The 25,021-nt window shown below is 33.1% G+C and overlaps 3 protein-coding genes across 4 annotated transcripts; all 3 read right to left on the bottom strand.

Annotated features, from left to right (window-relative positions):
* Positions 1-136: 136 nt before the first annotated feature.
* On the bottom strand, positions 137-9,216 carry LOC126864646 (adenosine receptor A2b-like). Its single transcript, XM_050616189.1, has 4 exons — positions 5,988-9,216; positions 3,156-3,367; positions 2,242-2,712; positions 137-1,341 (listed from the first exon to the last, which is right to left on the bottom strand). Exons 1-4 carry the CDS (start codon positions 6,454-6,456, stop codon positions 967-969), a joined length of 1,527 nt encoding a protein of 508 aa, XP_050472146.1. The 5' UTR covers positions 6,457-9,216; the 3' UTR covers positions 137-966.
* A 4,003-nt stretch (positions 9,217-13,219) lies between these two features.
* LOC126864663 (sphingomyelin phosphodiesterase 4) lies at positions 13,220-17,226 on the bottom strand. 2 transcript variants are annotated; one of them, XM_050616214.1, is made up of 14 exons: positions 17,042-17,226; positions 16,327-16,626; positions 16,142-16,244; positions 15,827-16,058; positions 15,513-15,735; positions 15,323-15,435; positions 15,085-15,243; positions 14,848-15,019; positions 14,597-14,779; positions 14,318-14,536; positions 14,157-14,249; positions 13,915-14,091; positions 13,595-13,824; positions 13,220-13,513 (listed from the first exon to the last, which is right to left on the bottom strand). In XM_050616214.1, the coding sequence occupies exons 1-14, from the start codon at positions 17,066-17,068 to the stop codon at positions 13,375-13,377; spliced, it is 2,370 nt and encodes a 789-aa protein (XP_050472171.1). In that variant the 5' UTR covers positions 17,069-17,226; the 3' UTR covers positions 13,220-13,374. The 2 variants fall into 2 exon arrangements, with proteins under 2 accessions (XP_050472171.1, XP_050472170.1); XM_050616213.1 differs by having other exon boundaries at positions 15,513-15,723.
* Positions 17,227-17,275: 49 nt separating this feature from the next.
* Positions 17,276-24,583, bottom strand: LOC126864645 (solute carrier family 23 member 1). Its single transcript, XM_050616188.1, has 13 exons — positions 24,258-24,583; positions 22,373-22,498; positions 21,770-21,927; positions 20,024-20,229; positions 19,820-19,946; positions 19,514-19,634; positions 19,146-19,401; positions 18,622-18,750; positions 18,328-18,486; positions 18,170-18,249; positions 17,866-18,007; positions 17,623-17,755; positions 17,276-17,542 (listed from the first exon to the last, which is right to left on the bottom strand). Exons 1-13 carry the CDS (start codon positions 24,288-24,290, stop codon positions 17,464-17,466), a joined length of 1,749 nt encoding a protein of 582 aa, XP_050472145.1. The 5' UTR covers positions 24,291-24,583; the 3' UTR covers positions 17,276-17,463.
* Between the last annotated feature and the right edge of the window lie 438 nt (positions 24,584-25,021).

Raw genomic sequence — 25,021 nt, 5'->3', positions numbered from 1 at the left:
CTTATTTAAAAAAAAAAAGAATATTGTACGTTACAAAAGATGTTAAACCAAGACAAAGACTTTCATGCTGGAACTATTTAATTGTCAGGTAGTATTAGGTTATTAGACAATAGTATATTTTAGTGGATATAGATGATTATTTTTGTGACATTTATTTAGACCGTTGTGTGATACACAGAATGTGGAATGGACATTAGCATATAGGCTGTTTTAAAATAACTTTTTAATATTTGAAAATTCAAATATCGGTTCCCTTATCTACTTTGATTCGTTTATATGAGATTCACATTTCTATGTTTAACATACATTTCACATCATTTTCATGCAAATTACGTATCCATCATATGTAATCTGTATGAGACTGTCGTTTCCCATTGTAGATATGTTCGTGCAGATATGTTATATATTTATTCGTGTCTAAATTGTCATTAACAATGAATTTATTATTTGAAGAATATATTTATTTTGTTTTCGAAATAATATTATTCATAGTCAGTAGAAATGATTATTAATTTTTCAGTTTCTATATATTCATTATAATTTATTCTAAAGAAATGTCTTTTTTTTGGATATACACTGAAATTTCATTTAATTACCATTGATCATCATTAAAACAGAAAATGTAATCTGGAAATACGCTCAGACAAATATTCAGTGCTTTAACAAAACTTAATGCAATACAGTTTCTTCGTATTTTATATTGAGTATTAAATAATATCAGGATTCAGATTATTATACATCGAATTATAACACACTAAACACCAAAAATACATCACGTTTTGTAAACTTATTATTAACACCTTATTTTGCAATTTCAATGATTTATTTATGGTAGAAGATAATTACCATACATCTTTTTATCGTTAATTTATTCTCAATAGTGAAATTGATATCCACCAATTTCTAATTGAATCGAGATTCAATTTTGATTAGTTTATTCACGATCAGAAACGCCGAAGAAGTTCATCAGCCTTTGTCTTTATTTTCCATCAGTTCCTCGTCCAGTTTTTCGTGAACGGATTCCACGTGATTTACATCTACTTCAATGACGAAGATAGACGCCGGTGGCGTCTCCTCGACGTGATCCACTTCCGCCGGAAGAAGTGGCATTAAAGGTTTGTAAGTCTGTAATTCCAGTGAGGTAATACGGGGCGATCTCGGGGTGATTCTGTCATTTCCAAAATTGTCACTTTCATTTCGCTGCAGATCATTGCTGTTTTGACTCGCGTTGTCATTTTCCTGTCTATCACTCGAAGAGCTTGATGTGTTTGCTGCATCGTTTTCTCGAATCGTAACGTTTCGAGGGCTCGAGAATGATCCTCTAGATCTAACGTCAGTTACCTGTAATTAAAATTCGATCGATAAAATAAGATATATTTCCAATAATTTTCAGGATAAAATGACAATCTTATCTCTAGAAAAATTAATCGACAGAAGCTGTAAAGGCCTGATAGCAGGAATTACTAAATAGTAGATTTTTAAAAATCACTGGATGTTTATGCATTTTGGGGGAAATTTAATGGTGCAAACATCTACAGAATGCATATAGCATCCAGACATATATATAAAATACTCAAAGTAGTACACTTATTATAGCGTGTATGAAGAAATTTCTAGTTATTCTAGTTACTTTCATAAGGGACTAATACAGGTAGGTCTCGATTAGTGCGAGTAGTAAATCCCAAAAATAGATTACGTTATTCGAATTCACATTATTTGAATATTTGAAATATAGGAATTGGTTCTAATTTAAAGAAAGTATACAATAAAAATTGCTAAATATACCTTTTCATATATATTTCACTAAATTATAATGGCACAAACATGATTATTATTTCTCAAAGTATTTTAAGTTGGTCGCACTTTCTTCTGTTTCTTTGTATCTTCGTATATGTGGCGATAAGCCAGCAGTACTTTGTTCGTGCCTCTGTTAAGTTGCATACTTCGATCCATGTTTGGATCGGCATCCGTAATTTTTTGTTTCGCGTCGCGTCATGACTATAAAACAGAAGAAGTTCAGAGACGATTTACGCATCGTCTCGACGAAACAGAAGTTTAAAGATAAAGTTAAAACAAAAGACTAATTGTTTCCATAGTTGTACCGGATGAGAAAAGACTCGCAAACCTCGCATTAAATGAAAACCTCGCATCATTTTATAATTCGCACCAAATCGAATATCGCACTATTTAAGCTCACGTTAATCGAGATCTACCTTTAATTAAAAATCAATCACACCGTACCTGACGCAGTAAATCCGACCTGATAACTCTTGTAGACGGCGGTCCACCTGTTTGCCTCAGGAATTGTCTCTGGGAACCAACCAAAGAGCCACGATCGTGAATCACGCTAACTACGCTAGATTTCACGTCACTGTGCGGAAATAGAAGTCTCCACATGAAATTCTTAAGCGCCGCACGGAAGTCCTTCAGATGGTAAGCGTAGAGCAATGGATTGCCAGCTGAGTTCAAGTGCGACAGGATTATGCAAAAATTCATCAGGACATCGTGCACCCTGCACCTTGGACAGAACGCCATCACACAGTTGATGGTGTAAAGAGGGAACCAACAAATAATGAAAAAGATCACGATTCGTGATAGATTTTGCGTCGCCTTCACTTCACGCTTCCTGGCGGCCCCAAGTAATCGCAGCATGGTTCCAGTTGTCTGGTTTCCGGTACGGCGACCCGGATTCATTGTTACAATTTGTTGCAGCTGCAAGAACATGTAATAATAAATAATATAATTAGAGAAATATTCAATATATCTTTTTCACGAGAATTCATCGGATGTAACGTGGTAACTCTTCTTTAAAATATTAGAGGAAGAACGAATAATGCACCTCTAAAGTAATTTATAAATGAAATTCTCAGAAGATTATATAAATGAAAGCCACAATCGTTTATTCTCAGCACCATAATTACTTTGTCACCAAGAAGATCGCTTTATTTAAGAACTGCAACCGACGAAAAACCAGATGAAGGTATTTAAGAAAAATGACGGTGCACAAATTTGATAAATTAAAGAAGATAAATTTCGAGGGTCGGCAAACTGGACCTTGTCTTCGCTAATTCATTGTCCTGTTTGCACACCGTATATCCGCATACTCACACTAGTACGCATATTCTGCTCGTATATTTACGGTAAAAGTGTCTGACCTGCTTTACGACCACTCGGTATATATGGGTGTAGAAGGCTGCAATTAATAGCGCGGGAAAGATGATCGTGGCGAAGTACAGGAACACTAAGTAATCGTAATCCATCACCTCGGTGAAGATGCATTTCTCATTGGATTTCTTGCCCGCGTTCCAACCTAAAAGCGGCAGGAAGCCGACCAATGTGCCAGCGATCCAACACACACAGATTATACCTAAAAGAACGGAACCATCTTTTAATCTTTATATGTTTGTTTCAACTGTTCCAGATGAATTATTATTAGGTAATATGGAAGTAAAAACATAAAGAAGAGATCACTGAAAATATTTAAAATTCTCATCCTTACAGTTTTTACCGAAGACCGATTGTATGGAACGGTGATATATGTATGCAGCAAGGAGAGTGTTTTGGACAAGAAATAGAAAGATTTATAGAGATCCCGCTATAGAAGAAGAGAATGAAAAGTCGGTCAAAGGAACCGATGATAGACGTGCATGTGAACGTTATCGATTGGAAAGTACGGCAATAAACGCACCTTTTCCCCTCGTTGGAGAAATGGTATCAGTCAGTGGGCTCGTAATTAAAATCACTCATACCATAAACAGGCGAAATGCTTAAATTAATCATGGCTAGGTAGCCTGGCAGTGAAATGAGAAACGTCTAATCGTGTCATTAATTTTTTCACGAGTCTCTCCGATTCTTCGATGCAATTTCGCGCGTTTTACGTGAATTATATTTAACAAACGAAATTTTCTAACGCTTTCTTATCAAAGTCTGATTTTAATGAATTTCTATGTTGTTTCATGTTTCTCCATGAAATTTATTTAGAGCCTCACAGTTTTCCTTTTTCATTTCTCTTTCTACGCATATGTACTTTTTCTCTGAGGCAGAGAAATGCGATTTCCATCAATTTCGTCGCAAGGAGGAAGGAAAATCCTTTGGGAAATCGGGCGAATGGATATGTGATATGTATTTCATACTCTATGCTATATGTTAACATCATTGAAATGCACCGAATGCAGGTGGAATTTTTTCAATTACTCTACTAATTACATAATTATCGTGGGGATTATATATTACGAAATCAATACATTGTCGTATTACCTACTTTTATGAATGAGGAAAAGTAACATACGCAAAGAGATATTCTAAAAAACTATTATAAAAGAAAATACGTTTCACTTTAGAGAAAAAATCGTTTCTTATTTACTATAAGCTACTAACTAAAGTTACATAACAGTTTTTATATAACGTAATTACAAAGATGAGAATTTTTATAAAGAACAAGTATATTGATGCTTAAATATCCCAAGTATACTAAGAAATTCACTAATTGATCGCAAGTAAGAAATTTAATATTTAATGCATCGATTAACTTCAAGTTAAATTTCTTAAGAATATGCACGACAAACTTCTACTATATACGTTATTAAAATATGCGCAGGGAATACCACCTGTTGCCGTCTAAAGTGCATTCTGTTGCATCTCATCGATTCAGTTCCACGGAGGATTATGATGTAATTTCTTTGGGAAAATCAGCGTAAGTGATACAAATAAACACATATTAATGTAAGATAAAAGAACTTTCACATATATTCACCGTAATACTACAGTGAAATAAAGACCAAATCATGGTAACAATGGTCTATCTGCACAATATTGTCTAATCAGCATTGTCACTATTTGATGTCCTACATTCTCGTAGAACAGAACGTGATAAACATATGCTACCATGTGTAGTTACATATTATACAGCAATAGAAATATAATTGTCATTTTATAAAATTTCATATGTTTATATATACGTATTTTATTTCAAGCAAAGTTCGATGACTTAAAAATAGCTTGGAGCTTTTTGTATTTTAAATTATGATAAAACGTATTGTCTAAAAAACAAAGAAGTCTACCTTCGATGCCCTTAAGACTATATGTCGTTTATTATTCAAAACATTGCAGAACATTGAAGTACTTTTTACATGCGAAGTACTTTTTACTAGTCGTTTCGGTATAAGCTGTATATTTTGCATAAACTGAAACATTCGATATTTTATGTCCATTTTGCATAAACTGAAACACTCGATATAGATGGAAAACAAGGTTCGAAATATGTGAAGAGTTGAATAACAGGTTCACTCGAACAAACAATTTCGCAAAATATAATTACGTGGTTTGTGCCTCGGTGTTGTTTTATCGCAGCTCGATTAAATGGTTATGCGTTTCATCCAGAACGCTTCTAAGAAGAGGTGATTTTAATTGGATCATCGGATTGTACAACAGTAACGACGTAGCTAACAATTACTCGATTTACCCTTGCGTTTCTTCGAACTTTTACCGAGCTCACTCAATTATCGACTCGTACTACTTGCGCATCGACGATTCCGTTCACGGTAAATTTTCTTGTTTATCTTCAAGAATTATCTTCGTTCATTATATCGCACACTTATATCGTATTTGTAAAAACAGACAAAACAGAATCTAATATTTTTAAAAAGCGTATTAAAGCGTTATAAAACATTTCTGATGATTGATAGATTTTTTTTTAATTACTGCGATTAACGTGGATGTCCTGAGAAATGCTTTAAATTATTATGCGTATTCATGATGAAATTCATCTGCTGACTTAAATTACAGAAATTGTAAAGTAGAGGAATTTCTTAACTTAGAAACTCATTTACTAACATTTAATAAAACTACTTGAGAAATAATTGCTAGTTCAAAAATTTAGAGACTCAAAATTGTTAAATAAACGAATCCTTATGAGTTTAAAAATGAAACCAGTTTTAGATCATTTATTATAATATTAGTTCAAGTTCGTCGTCCTCATTAATCCTTACCTATGGCAGTTTTAGTGCGTACGGTGCGCGAGTATCCCATGGGATGAAGTATCGCCCAGTAACGATCTATGGACACCGCTACCAGACAGAAGATACTGATCGTGCAGAGGACGATAAGCACTGAAACGGTGAACAGGCAGGCGTGTAAATTCGTCGGTAAACCGATGCTGGCCAAAATGGCGAAAGGTATAGCGAACAAGCCGACCAAGAGATCGGCCGTGGCTAGAGAGATGATGTAATAATTAGTTCGTCGACGAAGTTTCCTCTCTTTGCTGAAGACTGTGATCACCAAACCGTTACCAAACACCGCACACACTGCCACCAGGATCTCGCAAACTGTATACGGTAGATTGAGTTCCGAATGGGTCGACGCATTCACCGCTCTTACAGTCGAATTACTAGCCAACTCACTGGCATTTGATGGAAATTCCATCACGATGAACGCTGATACTCTGAATGCAATCGTCATCTACCCTCTGTCGATCTGATCTTGATGATTAACTTACTGCTACATTTATCAACGTAGTTTATCGAAAGAAATGCAGATTATCGAGGAAAATGGAGATTGTAGAGATAATTTTTTGGCATTTTTATATAGTTGATGTTTGTTGATGTATATCAAGTTGATGACTCATTAATATTCGTTTGTTCTTCATCGTAGGTTTATGTAACGAATGTGGTAGTAAATGGAAATCGCGTGACTAGCGGATCTCTTAGTGTTTTTAACGAATCCCCTTAATTTCTTTATACAGAATATCCATGATGCTCAATATGTCACGCGAGCACGTTCCTTGAATACATCTTACTTTCTTAATGTGAAGGGGGCGTAAATAGCAAATAGCATGTCAATGGAATGAAAACGAAATCGGACATCTTCTGCTTCCTTTCTGTTTCGAGAATCTTTCGAGTCACCGTTAAGAATCGTTCGATGACCATGTCACGCTCGATGGTAGACAATCGATCTTATTTTAAGAGAAGGACATTGACACGTACGGGCAGACCGGAAAAGGGAAGCATGGTCGTTTATTTGTATGGACGTGCCGCGATGATTAACGATATTTATATCACTTTTCACGCAACGAGCTTTGTCTCTATCGTGTCGTTTAGTAGTACCTACTAATTTACTTGAAATGCACAATTCTCTGATATATATCTCTAATAAAACGCGTACGATTTACGATTCTTATCGAGGGCAAAGAATAAATCAAAAATTATACAAAGTACCAAGCCTTCTATGGCTATTTTATTATATTTTATTATATTTCCAAGTAGCCAAAAATATCTGCCTGAAAGTCATAGATCAAAAATCATCATTACGTTAATACTTGCATTCCTCGATCTTCTTTCCAAATGGCCACAAATAGATTACGTATAACAGAAAGCTCAATACGGTATATTTAATAAGACTTAAATTCTCGTTACACTCGTCCAGAAGTAATCGAGCTTTTCAACTATGTTTCTAGGTAATTTAAGATATCTCTGAAGATTCACGTTTTATCAAGGAACAATGAATCGTCCATTGAGAAACAGGATTGCCGGAAATCTCGAGATTGCGAGCGATCGAGTTCATTAAGTGGACATTTCGAGTCCAACCACGTTTTGATCGCGTACTTGCGAAATTTATTGCAAGATACGACCTTCCGGCGCATGTTCATCAGGAGGTAATTCAACTTCCACCGGTACGCGTGCCTTTGATTATGTCTGCAACTGTATTCGGGTCAAGCATGAGTTTTTATTATAAGTCTAAAAATCGAATCTTCAATCTTCAATATTGAACAGTTTGGACTTGGAGAAGTTCTTTTACTGGTTTTTCAATTATTCCCATCCTCGTCCGCAGAAGTTGACGAATCTTCTTTTCACTTCAACTGAAATCACGCGGAAAGAATGGATGCGATGGATAGTAATTGAACCGATTAGATTCTTGTTAACTTTCTCCTTCGGTAGACAATCGAGCGCAGATATCGTACCTATTAAATGCTACTTTATCTTTTATTTTCCCTTATAAATTTAATCTCTCTTAGAATATTCCTAAAAGTATCCATTTTTTGTATTTATTTACCAAACTTAATTTGCAATGAGGAGATTGCGAGCGTGTCAGCCTTTTCATCTTCAGTGTTCACAACAGTCTTTTTTCGACATACATTAAAATGCATAAGTTTTCGAACATACAAAGGGTTCTTCTTTAGAAGCACTTCTTCGTTTCCTAACATCTGACTCAATGTAATATTGCGGAATATCTTTTATTGCCTGAGTCACAGTGGTGTAATTAAACTACTGGTCCTCTTCAAGAACAAAAACAGATTAAACTTTTAATTTCATGGCGATGTGACGGCGCTATCTTCGGGGAAGTTAAACTTAATGAAAGAAGAATCAACGCCGACCGTTTCAATCGCGTTGACATCGTGACGCAATTTCAACGCTTTTTTCGTTTCGGTACGACTGACGGAAAAATTATCAAGCATGCCGCGACTTGGCTAAAAGTTATTGAACCTTCGATCGACAAATGTCCTTGATATTCATTTTAAAATACTGAAACATTCAGCATATCTTTGTAATTGGATTTTTAGGTCGTATCAATATTTTCGTATCTGCACTTTGATTTTTGACCAGACGTTTGTCTCTGTTGTTATGATTAGAGCAATATCTGACAAAGCAGTTGAAAGAGTGAAATACGACTTAGGGTGTCGAGAACAAAGTTAAAAGCAGTAAAAGTCGTCATAAATTGTATTTTAATATCATCATGTACGCCGATACTCTATTCTCAGCCTTTACGCCTGTCCTTATTTATAGAGGCTTAGCATATCACTTGCCGATCATCATTATAGTATTTTATCTAAGATGTTACGGCCATACTATTTTCTAATTCGAAACACGATATTTTTATCTTATTTTTATGAAAGTACATCGATTCACTTAATTCAAATTTCAAATTTTAATTCCGATTAATTTTAATTCTAATTGATCTTAATTCCGATTAATTTTAATTTCTGTAGATCGTATATTCGAGGAAAAACCGATTCGAACTCGTTCAGTAACCAATCAAAGTGACGCCGATATTTACCCAACCAATCAATGTCAATCAACGTCACTGCGCGCTTTTTTTCAAACAAACACTAATTGATTAGCGATCGATGTAAATTGTCGCGGTTTCTCGAAACTTTCCGGTTAAATCGAAGATTTAGCGTGAATGAAACACACCCACGGAACACGTCCGGCTTCTCAACCCCGTGGCGCGTAACTGAGTTCCTCTTCGTGACACACAGGGACACTGCGACGGTGGAGGTGGAATAGACGCGGTCGTAGATTATGGTGGTAGTGGTAGACTGGAGAAGAAAATCGGCGATTATATATCTATGTTTCCGTATTTTATGTAGATATAATCTATTATGCATAACTCTTGAAAACGGAGGTAATTTAGATTTAAAATCACATAAATCTGCGCATCGTAATCGATATTAAATATTTTTTGTCTTATTCATCAAACTTTGAATCTTTTTATCATGGTCGACTATCTTGATTTAAAATATTGATATATACAGAATTCATTTGTATACATTGCGCGTGTTCTTTTTTACTTCTGATGGATTTCACCTCCTCCAATATTTTCTTCGATCTTTTACAGAAAATTGACTGAAGCAGCGATTCACGATTTGAGACTGTGGATGCAGTTAATCTACGTATCTTCCGGTAGCATTCCTGCAAGCATATCTTACGAGATTTGTAATTGGATAAGCGTACCACGAGTGAAGATTCAATGACATATCTGGAATATACGCGTAGGTAAGAGAGAAGGGAATGTAAGTACGAGACGCGGCATGTTCATATGCGTGAAATCGTCAAAGAAAGAATAAAACTCTCCTTGTGCGAGTAAGTAGTACAAATTAGTTTAGCTTCCTCTCGGCGAAATTAAAAGTCCCGTTCCGCCTCTGGAACTTTTTGTAATATTTTATGAACTCTACGTCGCGGGATACTTTATGGCCAATTTCTTTCTTTTACTAACGTTACTAACTCGTCGAGTTTCTCAATTGTAATTTGTTATATCGAACGTTTCAATTTGAGTAGATCTGTGTATATTTTCTTAGCAAGTACATACATGTATGCCCAATGGGAATTACAAGACAACATTGGAGGACAATGTTTTCTTAATGGAGCCCGATGGAAGGAACGTGCAATAGTGTTGAAACACTAACACCATTATGATGATTATCGAATTACGAGCGTAAAAGAAAAGTTGTTTCGCTTAATTAGACCTTCTAAATCTAATTTCACGTGCTTGCACGACGCGCCCTTCGCTAATATCGGCCAAGGTGTTTCTTGTCTTGAGAAATTCGACAAGACAAACGGTCGCATAATTAACCACGCGCGTGCGTTCCATGCTTAATATTGGTCACGAAAATAGAGAACCCCATTTCTTTTTCAACATCGTTATTTATATCAATGTAAATGTCAGCGGATCTTCTATCTCATTTAAATCCAGTAAAATTCGACGAACTGCTGTATGGTAATACTGAAAATTTAATTCAATTGGATAATTGATGGAAATCGTAGGAATAGACTATTTACTGCGTGTACTATTAATCGAATCAGATCCTCTTGCAAACAAGCGGGTATTTGTTATTCCGTTCGACATTAGACAGGATCGGATTACTGCCAAGGCTAACCAGACAAATGGGTCTGCGCATTTTTCGTTCTCCCTTTCCAGAAGGTGGTTATATCCGATGTCTGTATGTGTGTCTATGTATAGAAGTTCGTTTGAAGTGAGAAATCGAGTTCTGAGTAAGTTTCTGGTGATACAATTTTATTGAAAAGTATATCTTACGTGGTGGATTGATTTTCTTCTATATCTAATAACGTTCTTTCCTAGCATATATATATGTTTTAATTTTCCTGTAAATTACTGTTCTAACGATTACCGTGTTAATGGTTGAACCGACGATGCGAGAAAATTATAGGGTGTTATAGAATTAGCGATGAATCTTAATTGCTGGGGTGGCCTTAAACATGTCTTCGACCTTTGCCTGTTATTACACTGTTCTAATAACTGGCAATTACGTAATTAGTCCGACACGCAGTGAGAACCACCGGCTTCTATGAATTTCTTAACTATACATATATTATAAAAACGATGAATTTTTAAAAGGAAACGTACAGCTCAATCGACGGAACGCGTTTCCTTCTCGATAGTGTAAGAAGATATAAGCTGTGGGTGGAGGTCATGGATATCTCAAGGTTATTCATGTTATTCCTCCTATGTTGCAATCAATATTTTAATTTTACAATTTACGTAATGTTTTCCGAGTTAATATAATTATAGGTGTAAGGAATAGCATGGGTAAATTAATTTTCATTAGACTTTTTATAGATTTAGTAATGTATCCAGTAATATTAACTTAATAACATTGAATTTTAATTTCAATTTCGTAAACTAATCATAAGTTATTTGCTGCCTTCGTATATTTCAATCCGATTAGACAAATGATTTATGGAATTATTTCTCGCGTCAATTTTCAAAGTAATCTTCAAATGGAACGAAGACAGCTTCTTTGGTGTGGAACTTGTGCTTCAGCTTGAAAGCATTTCTGTGTCGAATGTTGGTTAATAGATTCTCGATTCTTTGTCATGGAATATAATTGTCTTCTGTATAAAAAAGAAGTAATTGCAACACACTGGTTGTCTCAAACCCACATGGGTTGGTTGAATGATCGATAATTGTGATCAACACTCGATTAAACTGATATCAATTTAACATTTATTACGTAATTAACCAATTACTGCTTTTCTCCAGTCCAGTTAATAATAAACATTTTATTAGGATAACGAGTAATTTAAAGGAAAGAATCATTTGAATAATCCCTGATTTTGGGGATTTTAATGAATCAAGCCTCTTCAATAGAATAACTTCAACTGATTGATTTCAACTGCTGAAAGACATCTTCTTAAAACGGAGAGGTCTTAACGAATAGTAAACGAGTCCATTCTCAGTAATTCGAATGTGCTTTATTGTATGTAACAGGCGCACAACAGATCGTTTGACATCGCATGAAAGGATCCTTGATTGTGATGCAAAGTTGAATAAATCGTGGCTAGACAACGCTAGGTATGCGAATTTGCATTTATCTGAATCGAAAACGGGTCATGCTGCACAGGACGTGTAAACACACCCGTGCAATTAAACTATCTAACGACTTAATGCGACTAATGTGATTGAAAGTGGATGAGAAACTATGGAAGCCAGTGGCACAAGTATGAACATGAATTTCCTGATTAGGTAACAAAATGTGAAAAACTTAAGAAAGTAGAAATATTTCATTTTATCTTTTTTGACAAAAATATTTTCGTACTTTTTAATTTTATAGTTTTAGTAAGTAACATTTTTTCTAATGAATTTTTGTTTCTTTTTGAAAAAAGAAATTGGTACTACGGGTGGAAAGAATTATAGAAATTGATTTTTGAATAAAATTATAAGCGATCAATGAATAATAAACGGACTGAAAGCATTTTGGTTGAGAAATTGCAATGAAATTATAATTAATTGGTCAACAAGGTTCAATTGAGTTCGTTGTGTAGTACGCTTTATTATGACTGCTCTATATAGGTGTGTAGTAGTTAACTTGGTGTGATAATTCAGGTGGTCTCCACCTAGGGGAACGCAAAACATATTGCTAAAGCCTTGTGACGACTAGCGGGATCCAATTAAAAGGACAGTTATTTTATACGGTATATCCGTGGTGTAGAGTTCTCTTGATATTTTATATAAAATGTGTTTAAGAAAAAAGTTATCTTAAATTTCTTAAAATTATACTTTTAAAGGGAGATTGAGAAAAAAAGTCAATATGGAATGAAAGAAAATTATTCTATCTTTCGATTTTCTTCTATATGTTCCTTTCATCTGGAACGTTCCTGCCCCTGTCCAATATCAATTTTCCGACTCACAATATCAACGTTAACGAACCCCTTCGTACTTACGCGATGCAATGTATGCTCCACTCGATCGACAAAAATGATCAGTTATCTGTATGTCATATTGATTAAATAATAACCACTCTATCAGTACTCGCAGTTAGATTTGAAAAGCTAATTTACAACGCTGATATTATGAATTTTATTTTGCTAACCTATAGCAACTTCTGCTGAATTTTAATTGTGTTTTTAAAATATTAATTTTGTTTTTAATCACACATATAATATTATCATTTAAAAAGGAAGTATAAAAAACGACAATTTTTCACGTCTTTAAAAAATCATGTATGTCAAATTCTTTAAATTGTCTTTAAATTATCAAAATTTTAAACATTATATATCCTTATATAAATAGATATTTGAAATTATGAAATATTATACAGTGATGCAAGTTAATTTGTATACAATAAAATAATTTTATGATTGATTAGTTCATAGAAAATGCCGTAGTATTAGCCCTGAATGTGTTTCTGTTTGATCGTGTCCATGGTTCCAACGTTGCTCGTATTATTATGTATACGAACCATAGAGCAAAGGCGAACCCAAGGACCGTGAAGACTCCATAACTACAAATAAATCAATATTATACTACTGCAATCACCTTGGCTTCCAAAATAATCATAACTTAGATTAAGAATGTCTAGTACTTTGTAAACCAGGCAATAAATACTCCAAGACTTATGATTACGAGTAGACTATAATTAGCTAACGGACGTAAACTAAGTCGAGGCGGAATGCGTTCCTCGTATCCGCTGGACAACCCAGTTTGTGTTCTTTTTGGTAGTTTCACGACTTTCGTTGGTGATTGTAATATCTGTCGACAAATGCTGCCGAAGAAACCACGTCGATGGTACATCTTAGTTATCTTATGTCGGTACTGTTTAAAATACGCGATTATATAATTACAAAAATGAAGCTAATGTAACTTAATAATTCGATTCTAAAATGTTATTAAATGTACATTTACCTTCACATTTATGTATGTACAGAGTTTATATAAATTTCTAACAAGTAACGCGCATTCGTTACTTCGAACTGGTTGCAATTCCGGATCTCCCATGTATTCGATATATTGACATGTCTGTCTATCTTTCTGATTAGGTACAAAAACACCTGGTTTGCTTGTATCTAAACTAGAGTCCATCTAAAAAATTAATGAGTTAGGATTTTTCTACTATAATACGATTTTTTAGATAATCAGTTTTATACTTGTGATTGGTGACAGAAGGATGTCGATAGAATACTCTCGTGGTATTCTTGGTCAGCTTCAATAGCTACCTGAGGAATGTCTTCTACTTTAATCTGTAAAAATTATGTTTAAACCAAATCGCATGATATTTAAAATTAGGAAATCTACCATCTTTTATTACCTCGAAAATCTCAATTAACTGTTGCTGTGCATTCGCTAGATAAACAGGAACACGACGCCTTTCTTCTATACCAATATCATCCGAAGAATAGTCTTCGCCATTAAAAAATTCCCATAGCGCTAACAGAAATGGTCTGTTTTTTCTCTTCTTTTCCAATGCATCGATTAAACTAGTTGCTGTTAAATGTGCTTGTTTAATTGTGCCTAATAGACATACGACCTAAGATAGAAATTAAAAAATAATTAAATACTTTAGGCATGTATTTTACGTTTTACGTACCTGTGAAATAGTAGCCATAGAAAACATTAGAACGTATTGGTATGTCGGTCCTTCAAGCTCTAAAATTTGTTGTCGTACAGTTGAAGTCCATTGATTTGTAGATACTCGACTTCTTAATCCAACATCATCCATGTGACTTTCTATTTCGCATATTATTTTTGCTAAAAACGGTTGCGAAAAAACCTGAGGAGTATAAGTTTGATAAATACGTGTTAGCGGACAATCCACATATCTACAAAAACTTAGCATACTTTTGTAACTCTGAATAACATTAACGCATTCTTTGGAGCTACAAGATCTGTTCTCATAAATCGTGGAAGTAATTGTTGAAATATAGCTGTGTAGGCTAGTAGATTATGTGCTATGAAAGGCATCCATCTATATGCATCATGTATCTTTCCTCTCTCTTCCTCTTCTGCTTTACTGTAAAAAAGTAAAACAATTTGTAATAATAATTTCTCAACAGACCTTTTACTATATATACATACCCTTCCTTAGTATACGTTATACTAGGGAAATATCTCCATGGTTGAATAAAACTTAACCAAGCTTCAAGAATCAATCTAAAGGAACTATCTAATGGCCAATGATGTATGGCTTTCCGAAGGAATGTGTAGATTTTACCTTGAACAGAAGGCAAAATAATTCTGAAATGGTAAAAATATGGATTATAGTATTAGTATAATATTTAATTGTTGTTTAATTCTTTTTTGATTATGTATATACCGTTTAAGTTCATCCATCGCACTTTTGTCGCCTATCGTGCTATTTGCAAATTCGTGCAAAGTTTTTATAAATGCTCGCACTAAACGTATATGCTCTCCGGAATGGATGCTGTGCTGTAATTAAAGTTACATAGAAATGTATATATATATTTTACGAAAAAATTTCAACTTGCAACAAAATGTAAACTTACTCGACGTGGAACGGACGCAGAATATGATGTGCTTATTCGTGGATTTAATTGATCATCTTCTATGTATTCTACCCAAAAGTCGAGAAATACTTGCACTACGGTTTCACTTCTCCAAACTTGCGGTAAACATTGTTGCTGTGGTACGCTCGTTGTAGAATTCGGAGATCCTGGTGATAATATCGACGTTCTCAAAAGTCGCGGTGTTTGCATTCTGTAATAATTTCTGATTTTTAACTTATTGTCTAGTTCTAAAGAAGTGCCTTTTTATTTATATATCCCTTATTAAAGTATCTTTTGTTTTGCTCCAAGAATACCTTTTAGATTCGGGTGATTGTACTAATTTCCGTTGAGGTGTTTTCCTAATGTATGGACTAATTATTGGCAGAACTGGAGAATTATCTTTAGGTAGAAAATGGTATAAATAACAGTGTGCTAATTGAACGTAAACAGTTTCCCAATTGATCCAAATATTCTCCTGTTGCTGCACCTGCAGCCAGGGATTTGTCAAATGATATGCAAAGTGGAAGATATAATATTCAAAGGGATATGTATAACTGTTAAGAATTTACCTTACACAAATTTTTAAAAATATTTCATGAAATTATTAAACAGAAATATAAAAAGGATACTCATATTTAAAGCAGATACACCACGTGTGCCCTGGTCATCTCTAATTTTGTCTAGATAAAATGGGGGTATTACTCCTTCCTCTAACATCGAACGTATCTTTACCTGAAATAAAAAAGACGTATATGAAACTTAATTTTTGTTTATTTTATAATTGTCAATAATGTATAGATCTATTTTTACATACAGGTAAAAATGAAACTGGGAAGTTATATTTCAAGTAACAATCTGGCAATAACTTATAACATAAAGAAAAAACTGGTCCTTGTGGATTAAGAAAGTTATAAAGCGTTTCATGCTCCTGTGGATTTTTTTTAAAAGTGATGCTATGTAGTCCCCAACCAATGTTGTCAGTTATTCCAAACAGCGAGTCTACTAATATGGAAAATACATGTTGCAATTCTGTTGTGCTTGATTCATCTATCAGCGTTGCTATTTCCTTGCATCTTTGTACCAATGGCATATTTATGTATCTTTGTAGTTTGATCTATATAATAATTAATGGACTAAATTAGATAATAATGCAGTCATTGAATTAACTTACATAAATCTGACTTATAAATACTAATAGAATTTTTAGAGCAATGTATTATATAAATTTTATCAGTTTTATTACTATTATTTTATTTAAAATACATTATATACATATTACATATATTTGTATAATACAGTTACGCAAAGATAAAATATATACAATATTTTTTATATCAATTTATTCACAGAAAATGATACATTTTTAATCAATACAAAGCAAATTGTATTTTTTTATTGAATAAACGTTTTGTTAAGTTATTTCAAATAAACCAGTTAAGAATTTTTAGGTTAAATTGAGGTTAGGATATGTTAAGGCAATAAAATTTACAAGTTAAACATTTATAAACTATAATACACGTATGCAATACCGTAGCAACGTCTGAGGATGCAGCCATGTCTGTATTTGATCGAGTTTACGTGAATTGTTAGAAATAACATTTATAAAAGTATAACTGACTTAATTCGCGCTTTATACACAAATTAAGTTGCAATATTTACCACCATAAGAAATTTTTTCCCTAGCAGAATCTCCCAAGATTTTAGGAATTTTATGCTTTCAAAGTGCATATTTTGTGGATAAAAATGATAAAAAATCAAATTCATTATTTTTTATATAAAAGTTCATTTATATTTGTATTTAATACAATCCTCTTTTGCATTCAATTAATAGTTCGTCGTTTGCAAGGTAACTCTCATTCAACATTCATTATTGCATTCCAAGTTTCCTCATGGTGATTAGCAATGCTATGTAATTATGCAATGCATTGAAAATATAAAATCAAAGTGAATCTCATTGTTTTTTCTGACTACATGAATAAATTCCAGGTTTATATGTCGGTAAAAATGGTACGTATTGTGTCCATTTCCATCTGCAGAAAAATGAAACAAGTTGATAAATCATTTGAAGAATTAAAAAATGTTAAAAAGATATTATTTAAAAAAGCTTCACCTTCGTAAAGCATCCATTCCAAATGGAAAATCAAAAGTATTGAACATATACTCTTGGTCTTCTTTGTCGTCCCTTTCGGTATGTAATTCCATTTCCTTTGACCAAGCAATGAGCCCACGTTCCTCAGGGGTACCTTAAAAAATTGATAATAGTAAATGCATACGAAATATTTTATTGTTTTATAAAGCGAAACAATTGAAAATTCACGAACTAAAGATAATATGATTTTTGTACAAATTGTACCTGGTATAATATTATCTAATAAACATCCTATTACACCCCCCACCAAGATAGTCGTACTAAGTAACACGGTAAATACACTGTCGACTATGTCATTTCCGGTTTCTATTACACCTGAGTGATTGATCATCCACTTAGATAATACCTGAAAATTCATGAAGACAATTTAGATTTCAATTGGTATCGTAAATCAAGTTCAAATACTACTTCAAACAATTACGCTACTGCTATATAATCGTGAATTATACGTAACAAACAATTAAGAAAAAACTGAAATTGATAAACATTTAATTAAAAATAACTTTACCAGTGGAAAGAAAATGGAGAATCCAAGAATGTACAAATTCCTTGCTGAATTTAAATTTATGTATTGCAACGCAGAGAGGCCTAAAAGAACCATATATTTAAATAGTTTTTACTTTGGTCTTAGAGTAATTTTATTGTAAAAGATATATTTTAGTATACCAAAAGCAGTGATCATTCCAAACATCACGCAAAATATTCCGCCGACTATTGGTTCGGGGATAATGATAAAAACAGCGCCAAATTTGCTAATCAATCCTTGGAGAATCATCAAGACACATGCCCATTGAATAACTCTGCGACTGCCTACTTTCGTAACACCTGATAATGTTTCGTTTAAACAATGAGTTTAAAACACCATACTTAAATCGCTATAAATCACTTATAAACACAAAAAAATGTAACTCGTATTCTTTGATATTTTTTTCTGTTTTTTAGGAAACTCAAACGATTTACCAATAGTTCCCACATTTTCTCCAAACGTGTTTGTACCGTTCCCGCTACCCCAAAGTCCAGCTAACATCGTACCAAGCCCTTCTATGCCGATACCTCGGTTAATGGCGTGAACCGGCGGAGGTGGTGCGCCTGAAAATGGAATTTCAAAAAATATTAGCTACAAAATTTAAACTCCATAATTTCTGAATTTTTTTTTTCAATTTTATAATTTTCACATCTTTTAATATTTAGATTCTTAAATCCTTTAATTTTCAAACTTTTAAATGTCTAAGTTCTTTTAATTTTTAGACAGTTATATTTATCTGCCACTGTGACATTGGACTTAAATTAGAGTACCAATTGTTTTAAAAACTTTATCATTCATTTTGGATGAGATATCCGGTATTTCGAATGCTATTATGTATTACATAAGTTAAACACAAGTAACTGATCTCGAGCAAAACATACTTTGCTAAAATATTCATATTTAATTAGTAGAATAATTATATTGAGCAATGTAATTGCAGTTCTTGGATTTTACTTACCGCACATCCTGGAGGTAGTTGGATAATAACTGATAGATTCCACCGTACACGCTAATACACCAGCTAACATACCAAGTACACCAGACAGGGATACGGTCGGTGTACCCCATTGACCAGGATATGGGACACGGAACCATGGAGAATCATTGATAATCTTTAATTTACTATCTGCTCTGGCTGGATGACCGACTGGCAAAGCATCCGTCACGGTTAAAATCGCGCAAATTATCCACATGACTACTATTGTTAACAGTACCTAATACGAAAAAGAAACAAAGACAGAAATGATAAAAACTTGAATGAAGGAAAGTTGGTACTAAAAATACAAACGTATAGAATATAAAGAAGAATAAACGTGAAATAATTACCGGGAATAGCTTAAATAATTCAAACCACACGATGCTTATTCCCTGACCCTTACGGTACATCAATATCGGGAATGGCACATTAACAAGTATTTGAGAATACAATGTTAACATCAATATTGTTCTGCAAGATCAATATACAAGAAGTTATGTACACATCATACACTTCCCTCGTTACGTATTAAATTTATTATTTCATTCGTTGATTAAATTATATGAACAATATTATCGATGTAAAAAGAGAAAATATGTATACATCAATTTATACGTTATATCATCACTATATAAATACAAAAAAGATGAGCTCACCCAGCTGCTATACCCCAATGTTGAGACGCAGCGTCAGCTGCATTCTCAAAGAGAGATATTCCAACGAGAGAGACAGTTGGCACAATAGTCAGTGGCGTAATAAATTTCAACAAATATCCAATAATACCTATTCAGAAAATTCCATTAGAGAAAGAAGATTTAATAGCCAAAGAATGTTTTGTCTATGATTAATGATTACAATACCTCCAAATCCAATGACTACTTGGAACAAAGCGGATACAGCGATGGCTCCTGAAAGTTCCCTCATTCTAATTTGCCATAGTTCTGTGCGGTTCTCCGGAGACATTTGATTTAAAACTTCCGGCTCTGGACACTTCCATTGTGGTAAACTTAGTATCGCCAATGTTGGGACTAAAAAGGATATAGTTCCTCCTTGAACTAGCGGCAACCTACGGCGAAGAATAGGAAAAATAAGAAATATAGTATCGATTACATACTGGAGTATACAAGTATTAGAGTATTGATTTGATCAGGAACTAAATTGTACAATTAGCTATCAACAATTACTAGTTAATCGTGATATATTCGCGTCGATAGTAATGAAGTTATAGTTTTCGTTAGAATAATACAGAATCAAATATGTAAAATGGCAAAATTTCAAGAAATTTTCGTGTCGAAAGTATATTGAAATATTGGGATGTAGGAGTAAGTACTGCTATATCAAAATTCTAGAGTCTGGAAAGATACTGAGTAGAATATTGATATATTACAAAGTAGATCTAAGGACTATACATAATGTAAAAAACAAATTGAAGAGAAGATTTCCCACTACTACAACTATAATTTTAATCATAAAGTTTGAAGTAATAAACGAATATTATTTTTCCCGGAAGCTGTTGGGAATAGTTAACGATCTATAAATCTTGTTAAACAAGAGTTCAAAATGATCCAGCAGCAATAAAGTTACGAAAATTAGCATTAGAACAAGCTGAAAAACAGGAGTTACCAAGCATGAAACATGTATAAATATCAGCTGCGAAGATAATTCCACTATCCAGCCTTGATCCTCGAATTCATGCACGTACATAAATTAACACGTGTGCCTTTCCGATAGCGTTTCTAATCGCTCTCGTCATTCATTTAAATGCAAATATTACTCTTTTTTATTACGCGATAATAATATGTAATAATATTGAAACACTGATATACTCATTATCATCATGATAAGATCTTTAGCATAAAAGATCATAAATGAGAAAAAAAAGACGACTTTAATTTTTCTATTTATTGAAAGATAAACATAGAAGAAATAAAACAGAAGTGCAAATTTTGTCGTTTAGAGATGAATTATCTTTCTCTTATTTTCTTAAAATTTTGTAAACTGAAAAAGCTTGTCAGTGGCTTCTATTACTATTACTAGATAGCACTTTGTACAAAATTTCATATTCTTATAAATATAACTAAAAATGTGAAGCTTAAATAGAAATTTCTTTCTCATGCTAAATATTTTAAGGGGTACTATCCATGTATATGCATAATGTATATTTTTGTATCTTTAAATTTCTTATAAATGCACAAACTTTCTACTTATTACGAATACTCTTGTTTCAAGACGAATTCTTTATGAATTTCGATATATATCAATAACACATAGTAGCTCGACGAAGCTTATATCAGTAACAAATTGCTCTAGATTCATATACGTAATTGTTTCACGGTATTTGTAATGATAATTGTAAATGCCGTCTCGTGCTTCCTTTGGCGCCTATCGAACGTCACTTATCAATTTAATGCTCTAGCCAGAATGATTCGCGGTAATTTGAGTCGAGTATACAAAAATGCTCTCAAAAATTGAAGAAGCTCTATAAAAAAGGATTAATTTACTGTATTACTTTTGAAACGACTTTAATAACGACGAAGTTAAATATGAATTACGAATCATTTATATCATTTAGATTGACAAAGACAAATTTTTGCTAATTTAATTACCTGCATCCTATGGTGGTTTGGAAGAAAGTGACCAGTCCTGTGACGAAGATCATGGTGGAAATTATATAACTTCTCGATGGATCGTCCTCCGCCATGCACAATGCTGGAGTAAGGATGAAGGGAATCGAGACTATTGCACCTATCATCGTTAGATAATGCTGAAAAACATATTATTCTTTTCGCAAATGATGTTAACAATAGGAGATAGGAAATTTAACGGTTATGGAAAAATTTTGATGATATCAGAGAATTAACTAGACTTAGAGCTTATTAAATGATTATGGTAATCTTGATCGGTCTTGGATGAACACAGTCGAATATCTTATCAAGACAAATTATATAAATAGGCAAGTAAATAGGGAAATAAATCGGTCCACCTCCTCTTGGCTTTCAGAATGTGCTTATCTCAAATAAGTTATCTGATTCAAACATCAGCTTTAGTTAATATCTATACTTTTCTGTATCCTTGAGGAATTTGAGCAACGTGGAACATTTTTGAAAAGAAAAACACGTTCACTTTTCCTTGATGTTAAATATAAGATGTACAAGTGGTTTTCTTCCTACAAGAATATTTTACGCTTAATTTATTACAATAAAAAGTACCTGTAAAGCCATAAATAAGCAAAGATACCAGGGCGGGACATCGTCGATGCCATAATTGAGATTCGTGCTCCTGTTATTGCCAGCAGTTTTAGTATTCGACAGTGGTAATGTTGAATTTTCTAGATTCTGAAACAATAAACAGGTGCACGCTGCATAATACCAGCTTTGAACAATTATCTTTGACTTTGTAGGATATTTGAAACCGCATGCAGTATTAATTCTGACAAAAGATTGTACTAGAACTTGTTTAGATTTTTAAGCATTGTTTGTACTAAAACCCTTTCTAGATTTTATGAGGGCTGCCTATCTTTTCTTTACTTATTTTTTTTTTTTTTTTTTTAGGAGGAGTGGAGGATTTTTAATGAAACCGTAATTTGTCCTCTTTTGCTAGAAGCAACCAGAATTTAAAACTCTGAAAAGGTATAAGCAGCACCGTCGCATACAGTAGAATATATTTTTTATAATAAGCTCGGTTACGTAATTACGTTGGAGAACCAACTCGCCAGGAATAACTGTATCATAGTGTTCATTAAGACAATGATATATTGTTTTATTAATTAACACATTGAAAAAAAGGTAATTCAATTAAAGAAAAATTTTTTTCATCGGTTTTTCCTATGTAAATGTTTTAAGCGCCCTTTACTTAATTTACCATTTTATTACCGTTACCATCCGAATTTTCTATCTGTCTAATATTTTAGTGTTAATTATCAATGATCAATAACTCCGATTGTTATCCTTTCTTATTTCAAAATATTTGCCGGAGAATGTAATATAATGCGATTAGATCCTAATATTCCAGTATCAATACTGTATAAATGCAAAAGTTCACTCGAAGTGGGAAGAGGTCTATACTTTTTACTGGTAAAATAGAATGTATCTCGCAATCTTGAATCTCTAATTACGATTCGCGATCCACGACGTAGCCAGTGTTCTTAAGCGTCAATTAGAATCTAAATATATACGTTATATATCAATACTATCCTTTCTCAACAACACAACCATTAAAGTTCACAGTCAATTTTACGCCTTAAGTGTACGCAGTGCCTCTCAGCAATCTTTAGGATAGAAATACACTTGCGCCAAAAATTGTTGTGATCCAAATATATCCAGCAACATTTGATGATTACTAATAAAAACTTTAAAAGTAACAGTAATGATAATTTATATTTTAAATCGCATTAAGCTTGATACGATAACATTAGATTCCAATTAATAATCTGAGAGCCACTATTCATCTACTCACTTATATATAGTTTGGGAGAATAGAAATCAGACGGTATAAATGTAGTTCTCCGAATTGAAAATCTCTATCAGTAGAATACTGAACTGTGAATATAGAATATAGAATGATCGACTTTTTAAATTAAGCTTTAACCGATATTTTAAAGCGATTAATTAAATAAATACAAGCAACAAATATTAGATTTATATATATATATACGAATATTTATTATTAATTCGTATAGGAATGAGTGAGAGTGGGAAATACGAAAACCAAGTCCCCGTTCCGCGTTGTAAAGCCGAAAAATAAAAATAAAGTACTATACTATCGTTAATCCTACATTAATACACGAAGTATTAGAAATCAAGAGCTATACAAACTATGAAGATTTCAAGCCGTCATTAAACATTATCGAACGATGAATTATTTAATTAGATGTTCCTCCAACTATTTTAATAAACAACGTACCATTAAATCCAATTATTTTATGCGATTGACATTCGAATCAATAAAAATCTCTTTATTATAAGAGTTACGATATTATATTGTAAATATGATAAAAAACAATCAAATTTATAATATTACAAACATTATGAAAGACAATCAATCAAAAACGAGAACGAAAAATTATAATCAAACGCCGTTTTCCCAGTCACTTACTATTTCGGTCATCTGTATTCCATTTTCAGGCATATTGAAATTATTTTGTTCACGGACACGGAATACAATTAATATTCTCTACAGCACTGCAATAATAAAAATCCAGCGATCCACAATTACGAGAAGCTCCACAACGATTCTCCAGAAACCGCGGGAATATAGCGAAAACTCTTCGAACTTCGATGACCACGCGTGCACGTTAAACCGACGTTAACAACGAACTGTATCAATAGGCGACATTGCTCTTTAATTTATCCCTATATGACTACTTCGATACGAGGAACTAGTCGATCTCAGATTTTTTTGTCTTAGATAACAGACACCACCAGCGAAATTTCACTGAAAATTCATAATTAGAGAAGCGACTAATTGACGGTAATTAAAAGTTAAAATAGATAAAAATGTGTCTCATAACGTCATCGCTATTGACCCCGTTATTCGATACAACGCAAAACGCGTATTTAAAAGAAAAAGAAGTCTCGTAACATCGATGAAAAAATCAAATAGAAAAGCTTCTCAAAATAGCGTTTTGATTGTAAATAAAAAAATTGTCAAATCATTAGTAGTATTCTAAGGCTGGATCTGCTCAAAGATAATGTAATTGTATCTCTTAATTAATTTTAATTTGTTTGTTGCGATTGTGTTGCGATCGTAGTGCTCATAGATTGTAAAATTAAATTTTCTGGGAGCTTACATATCAATTATTTGCCAAAGAATCTCGCGTGTATAAATCCGCATTGATAAAAATAATATTATCTATAGTC

Source organism: Bombus huntii, chromosome 4 (assembly GCF_024542735.1).
Source record: "Bombus huntii isolate Logan2020A chromosome 4, iyBomHunt1.1, whole genome shotgun sequence".
Lineage (NCBI taxonomy): Eukaryota > Metazoa > Arthropoda > Insecta > Hymenoptera > Apidae > Bombus > Bombus huntii.
The sequence above is the reverse complement of the archived record's forward strand: the minus strand, read 5'-3'. Positions and strand labels throughout refer to the sequence as shown.